The 7500-nt window shown below is 48.0% G+C and overlaps 1 protein-coding gene across 4 annotated transcripts in view; it reads right to left on the bottom strand.

Moving 5' to 3' along the window:
• LOC113821695 (nuclear receptor subfamily 4 group A member 2) overlaps positions 1 to 7500 on the bottom strand; it is a 37308-nt gene that overhangs the window by 16726 nt on the left and 13082 nt on the right. Inside the window, exon 1 of one of the 4 annotated variants that reach the window (XM_027374211.2) lies at positions 4845 to 5582. The exons of 2 other annotated variants lie outside the window; for them this stretch is intronic. In XM_027374211.2, the coding sequence (XP_027230012.1) occupies positions 4845 to 4884 (40 nt within the window). In that variant the 5' untranslated portion in view covers positions 4885 to 5582. Of the gene's footprint in view, positions 1 to 4844; positions 5583 to 7500 lie in introns of those variants that run through there. One more of the 4 variants, XM_070117822.1, reaches the window with a different exon arrangement.

Raw genomic sequence — 7500 nt, forward strand, 5'->3', positions numbered from 1 at the left:
AAGAGAAAGAGAGAAAGAGAAAGAGAGAAGGGTGGTATCGCAGCCCCAATCAGTGAAAGGAAAGTAGAAATGCTAATCACTTTCTTTCCATGTCGTCTTATCAGGTTAATCATCCCCCTTTTTTATTATCTTATATATGGTGAGTCTACACAAACACGCACATACACATTACGCACCTACGCACACGCACCCATGCGATCTATCTGTTTATCTATCTATCTAAATATCTATCCGTCTATCTCTGCATCCGTCTATCTGTCTATCTCTGTATCGATCTTTCTCTATCTCTGTATCCATGTATCTATCTCTGTATCCATGTATCCATCTCTGTATTCATCTTTCTCTATCTCTATATCTATTTATCTATCTATACTACATATATCAAATGTCAAATCAATATTATTCTTCCACTTCAGAATATAGATGTATACTTCTTTAATCGGACTCGATTCTCTTCTTGGGCACACAAAGGGATTCGAACACCTTAGCACTTATACTCGAGGGTGGCCACACTACCACTGAACCATTGCGGTATCATATCTATTTATCTGTCCATCTATTTTTGTATCTATCTGGGTCTGTATGCATGCATCTGTCTGTCTATCTGGTGACGTATACACATGCACACTCTATAGTTTTATGAACAGAAACGTTAATTAACATCTGCACGTTTCGTCCGTTTATCATGACTGTTATAAAATACCTTTCGATCAAACGACATACATACAATTGGCTTTTTTATCACTTTTTTTCTCTCTCTCCTTGTCTCTCCGAAAGTGACAGCGCAGTCCGACAGCCGCTCCTGCCATCGCCTGAGACATGTGGCGTTACTTTGAGAGAGAGAAAAATGCCTTTGTCGGGTCTTTTTTCCTTTCTTTTCTGTCAACTAAAGCACCCAGGATAATGTATTCTCATTTGCGTCATGAGCTACGGTGGAAGGGAAATGAAAGAAGAGAGAGAGAAGAAGGAGAGGGGAAGAATGTGGAAGAGAGTAAGCGACGGAAGAGAAGAGAGAAAGTAGATGAGAGGAAGAATGTAAGAGAGTGAGAGAGGGAAGAGAAGAAAGAAAGCAGGAGAGGGAAAGAATGTAAGAGAGTGAGAGGGAGGAGAGGAGAGAAAGAACAAAAATACTGCATGGAGATAGCTGTGCCCTTGGCGAAGCCCGAAGCAACCACGCACGGGGAAATTTATGGAGCCTGTTTTCGCGTACCATTATTATAAGCTGGCATTAATATAATTTCGAACCGTTTGATTCCAATTTAAATCATTCTCTAACTTTTTTCTTCTTCTCTTACCTACGGCATGTTATTCGTATCTATACCCTTCTTATCTCTCTTCATCTAAAGCAACACGAAAAGGGAAATGCGCTCGGGAGTTTAAGTAACAGCAGCGGCGGACAAATGCAGAACGAAATCGCCTCTGTGGCTGCACGACCAGGCGATCGGATCCCTCGCGTGGCAGGATTTGAATGCCTCGGACAGTAACGATCCGACCTTGCGCCTCAGCCTAGAAGCCCTCAAGTCCCGCCCTCGAGGCAACAGACGCGAGAGTCGGGACAAATGCACAAACCACATTCCTTTAGTATGACTTAACACAGCAATAGCTTTATAGTAATAACGCTAATAACGATGATAATAAAAAAAGAGGAGAATACCGCAGGCGAAACTACCCGTCACCTAGGCCACCACCCTTCGAATCCCTCGTTATAAGGGTGAAGTGTTGAGTCGTGGGAGAGGGAGGGGGAGGGGGGGAGGCATGATGCATACAGTGTGATGATGAATTTAATGAACGCAACCTGGGATTGATTAGTTGAGTGTGGGCGCAAACCAGCGCTCGCTCACGTGTTCTCTCTCTCTCAGTGTCTCCCTTTCTCTCTCTCTCTCTCAATCCCTCTGTCTTTGGAATTCTTTCTCCCTTTCTTTCTTTTTTCTCTTTCTCTCTCTCTCTTTCGATTTTTTCCTTCCCTTCCCCCTCTGCCTCTTCCTTAGGAACTTTCTGTTTCTCTCTCCTTGGATTTTCTCTCTCCTCTGCTACTGTCTAATCTATCTCTCAGTTTCTCTGCCTTTAATTCCCTTTCTTTGCCATTCACCTAATCTATGTATGTTTCCGTATCTGTTCCTGTAATTCTCTCTCTCTCTCCTCTTGCCTAACTGCCTATCTCTTCATCTACCCACCTATCTATCTATCTAATTCGTGGCCAAGATGCTGGGTGATAAGTGCTACCTACACACATCTCTTTACCCGATAAAATTTAAGCTTTTCCAACCTTCACGCGATCTTGATAACCGATTATTCACGCTGAACAAAATCCTTTCAACAGAGCCACTCTAATCACTCTATTTGCATTTCTTGAACGCAACAACTCTCCAGCCAACAGGGCTATAAATATAAATTCCACGATTCGTAAATAAAGCCAAACAAACGACGGCGAATAATAGAGCATCTGAACCAATAAGTCTCAATTCGATCGGCCTCACAAGCTTATAGCGAGCGCGACTGAATACTTTATCCTAAGACGCAGTTGCTGAAAATGGAAAACGAGAATTCTTAGCCTTCCAAACTCGGCCACCGCGATATCTATCTTATCTATCTATATCTATTGCATCGTATCTATTTATCATGATCTACATCTATTTATCTGTATCTGTGCCTGTGTGTAGTGTTGGTTCTTTGCCTCGACCCAGTTCAGCTTTGAAAATGAATAAAAGTCGTAAGCTTAGCAAGTGTTAGGGCTGTTCTGCAGTCACTCTCAGTCCATATAATACACTGAAAATAGTCAAGAAGAAATGTAGGTGAAAATAGCAGTAAATAGCGCTTCCCTCAACGTCTTTTCACACTCGAATGCCCACAGCCAAGAATACAAGTATAAGAAATTTTTTGAGCCAACCTCGGTCACTCTCATATTTCCCCCTCCATTCCCCCTTCTCCCAATCAATTTCTCTCTCTCTCTCCCTCTCTTTCCTCTCCCCCCCCCCTCCTCCCTCCCCTCTTAACATCCCCCTCTCTCTTTCCTCTCCCCCTCCTCCCTCCCCTCTTAACATCCCCCCCCCATCTTTCCTCTCCCCCTCCTCCCCCCCCTCTTAAAAGCCCCCCTCTCACTTCCCTTTCTCCCTACCACACCTACTTACCCCCCCCCCCCCCTACTGCTCCACCCCCTGCTACACCTTCGTTTTCTGTCCCCTTCCCCCTTCCTACTCTCTCTTTACCTTCTCCTTTCTCTCCGCCACGCCCTATCGCCCTGCTCCCTTTTTTCTCTCCCTCTCCCCCCTTCCCCCCCGTCACTCCTTTTTAAGGCGTATCTTTTTCTCCATGCTACTCGTTCGTGTTTTCTTTTTTTTATTTCTCTCTCTTGATCTCTCTTCCTCTACCGCTGTTCTTTACGTTTTACTCTATTTTCTTCTTTGATACTTCCTCGTCTTTTCCCTCCATTCTTCTTCTCTTTCCTCTTTTCAAGCGTCTTCTCTTCTCCCCCTCTGCCCTTTCTCCCCCACACGACCCCTTATATCCGCCCTTTCTCCCCTAGGCGACCCCTCGTCTACCCCCCTTTCCCCCCCGAAAAGGTCTCAATTCTTCCCGCTTTTCCCCCCTGCCGTCCCTGTCCGCAATGTCCTTCTACGTACCCTTATAACTTACCACTTTCTCTCACACTTATTGCATACCCCCCTCTTCCCCTCCCCGTCCTCCCTTCCTCCCCCCCCCTAAAAGTGGTGATTGACTACCCCACGTGCTGATATTACTATCTCTAAATACATGCGATCAATCTCGTCCTGGTATTCTGATTGCATGCTTGCAACTTTCATAATTCTTATCGTGGTGTTCCCTCCTTCACAGACTGCCACACCCTTTCAAATTTGTCCTCTCACTTCACTCCCCCCTTCCCCTCCCCCTCCCTCCCTGTGATGGCAAGGAACCTGTTGTACACTTAGAGTACAAGCAGACTGTGCTATGGCTGTACCTGGGATGACTGCAGGAAGCACACTTTTTTTTTTTACTTTTTTTCTTTCATGATGTTTCGTCATACGGACTTTCGAGCACAAGGCCCTTTTCTTTTGGGGAAATTCCCTAGTTCCAGGTATATTTAGCGTAGGCTAGGTAACCATATTAGTAACACCTGCATGTAGACACACGCACTTATTTTTACGAGGCAAATTTCCCTGGCGTAAGCATACCTTCACGCTAAGGGTGTCCTCATGCAAGCTTCAGGAGACAGGAAGTGATCAAACTCCCCATTATGATTCCTCTGGGTTGTGAACCTACTTGTTCACTCGGCCGCCCAACCTAATGGTATGCGACGTGATAATCTGACGGTAAATTTAATGGGTCGTGATCGCAGGGAGGTATAATGAGCCTCATGATATCTGATGGGATAATTTATTCCACCATTTTTTTCTCGTAAAATCACAGGGTTCGCATGACGGATTATCATATGAGCATAAAGTAGCATTTCCTAGTCATAAAACTAGCCGATATATGCACGAACTCTGGCCGACACAATACTTAGGCCTACCAATACCATTCCACGTCATGAAGGCCTGATCTAAATCCTTCACTCAGAGAAAGGTTCCTGCAGAAGCTAATCCTACTCCTCTTCGCCCGGTTTCCCACAACGCAGACGTGAAGCCCCGCGTTGCTCGTCCAGGCTTGGTCTCTCGCCTACCTGAGATTCCATCACAATCTAACACATTCTTGTAACGTCAACAGAAGCAGGGGATTGCATGTCTGCCTGCTGCGGGAGAGGAGAGAAAGAGAGAGAGAGGGGGAGAGAGAGCACCGAGCTGGTCCAAGCAGCTCCTTCGAGAGCCTTCAGACCCAGCAGATCGTCCCGGAGTGTCAGGAGTTCTTACCTTCAACAAGGAGCATGGATGTTCGCAAGAGGCAGCACATTGGCAGGCAGACAAGACGCGGCGTCGGCGCTCATGTACACTCCGGCCTCACTATATCATCCAGCGAGAAGAGGGCAATACAATGATTGGAGAAAATTCGTTTTAACACGCGAGGCGAAAGTCACAATGGATGGACGGAGAGGAGGCTCGGTTTCTAGTTAAGGGAATCCACGCACGCGCCTCTGGGGTATGCACTGCGGGGGGAACACACAAGCACTGGCTAGGCACTGTAAGGCACTGGTGCAGGTATCCATCAGCGTTATCTGACACAGCACTGTCCACAAAGGAGAGCGGAGGTCTCCTACAAGTTCTTCGTCACTGACAACTCCAGTCACTCAACTAATTTCTTGTTAAAGGGGAAGCTGTATATGCTGTCACACGTAGGCCTATAGAAGGCAGGCGGGGTTGGCACTGAGGAAGGGGACGCCGGTGGCGCTACCCTAAGCCGGGCACCACCGGACTTGACTAGACAAGAAGTCGGAGAGGAGGTGGAGGTGCTGTGGCTGCGGGGCCGGGCGGGGACGGAGTGAGGCGTTGGTCTACCCGCACTGGCACCAGGGGCACACAAGCAAAAACTGGCCGGCCAACAATGTGGAAATATCACTTTCGCGGTGTGTGTGGAGGGCGGTGGTCGCGGGCGGCAGGCTGAGCGGGCCTGCTCCGGGCTACGCGTGTGTTCTCCTCGATGGTACCGTTCTGACTAACGGCTCATTTCACGCGGAATGGCGCGCTTGCCACGCCGTCCCCGCCCGCTCACTTTTGCTATCATTCACAAGTGTGCAGGTGGCGACGCATGCGCAGAGGGCGGCGGGTCAGCAGGTCATGGGGTGGGGCCCTGCTGGCTCCGCCCCTCTCGCGGGGCGTGGCCACGGCACACGAGCAGCCAATAACAGCGCTCTTCAAGTACACGTTCCGCCAATGGCGATATTCTTCGTCTAACAAGAGCACATGGCAAAAATAATGCATTTCACAACAAAAGATATGAAGATTACGGGCGCACCGATGCTAGTGCGTCCCCCCGCCCTTGTAGCTTACCAGGCCCCTTCGGAACGGCGTCGGGCGCGGGGGCCACGGCCTGCGGGGACCCCGGAACCCTCCTGAGCGGCCAGCCAGCTCTCAGTTCCTGGCTGCGACTTCCTGCAGCCGCCTCGCTACAAAGCTGCACACCTGCATCCAAAGGTTAGCTCCGCCACGTGCGCGCCCGCAAACCACATACATTGTTGGCCCTCAAAGCTGAGGAAGTGATTTTTTTCGTCAATAATTTGGGGGATAACCGTTTCCTTCATCCCTTTCAAATCTGGCTCTGCTCGCCATCCATTCATGACCTCATTTCCGGCTGCCTTTAATGTTTATCTCCGGGTACGTTACAGGCGCAGACAATGAGTCCCGTTGGATGAAACTCGGCTTTCCGCCGAAACGGAACTCTGCCGAGGCCTACGCGTCCCGCCGGGCCAATTACGCCGCGAACGGCCACTATGTCGGCCAGACGTGGCGTTCGGATGCGGGCGCCCACGTCCTCCCTCGCCGCCTTCTGCTGGGCCGTCGGCGTTCTTTCCGAGGCTCGAGACCTTCGGTAAGATTTCATGGCAACAGCTTGCGACATTCTGCAAATGGTCACGTACTTAAACGCCTCACGTACCCACGCTTACTTTCCTCACGGTGATGGCAATGCCACTTGTGACTACAGCTCACGTGCACACTGCTGTACTTCTCACGTACACGAAGGTCACTTGCGTGCACACACACACAAGCATCACGTACATACAGAAAGAACTGTACAAAACAATTAAAAATAAGACCTCTTCTACTGCTTACGAGTTGCGAAAAATAGACGATTATCTTTTTATTGCAGCTCTATTCTTGCACCGAATCAGAAATAAAGTAAGAAAAAGGAGGTCTCGGAACTGTGATCATTACACATTTGTTAGTAAATGTCTGGGCGCTCCGCTTACACCGACGCCTGCCTGAATACTACCGCCGCTTACCTGGCCATTAATGTTACTTTTGATACGAACCAATTTCACGTCATTACCCCAATCAATGAATAGGTTCCAATCCGGGCCCTGGGAGCAGAGGAGAGGCCTAATCGGGGCTGTTTACCAAAGGGGGACACCTGAACCAACACTTGTTTGGTGGGAATACCATTAAATAGGTTCCCATTTCGGACACGGGGACATAACCAAGAGTATTAATCACTAATTACCTATTTCAACAAATTAGGTGAGGTTCGACCGGGAAATTTTCAAACAAGAGTTAATTACCTACGTTTACAGAATGAATGAAAGGTGGTTACGGTGAGGTACACAAACAAATTGCTCTTCCCAGGTAAGCAGCCGTGACGGAGCTGTTGTGCCTGTGACGGCCGCCTCGATCAGCTGTGACGAGGAACAGGGCTCATCTACTGTACTCGGAACTATATATAGTTTATTTCTGTCTCCAAACCTTGCCGTCGGTATACAGGTGATCATTTTCTAGGAAAGATATATCAGGTGTAGGAAATATGATCGCTCCATTATTTACGTAGTTTATGGTAACACCTGAAAAAAACTTGAACCTAAAATTGTATTACATGTACATAAAATCAACATACAGTAAACAACGAAGGGAAGGTATATAA

This window comes from Penaeus vannamei, chromosome 41 (assembly GCF_042767895.1).
Source record: "Penaeus vannamei isolate JL-2024 chromosome 41, ASM4276789v1, whole genome shotgun sequence".
In the NCBI taxonomy this organism is placed as follows: Eukaryota; Metazoa; Arthropoda; class Malacostraca; order Decapoda; family Penaeidae; genus Penaeus; species Penaeus vannamei.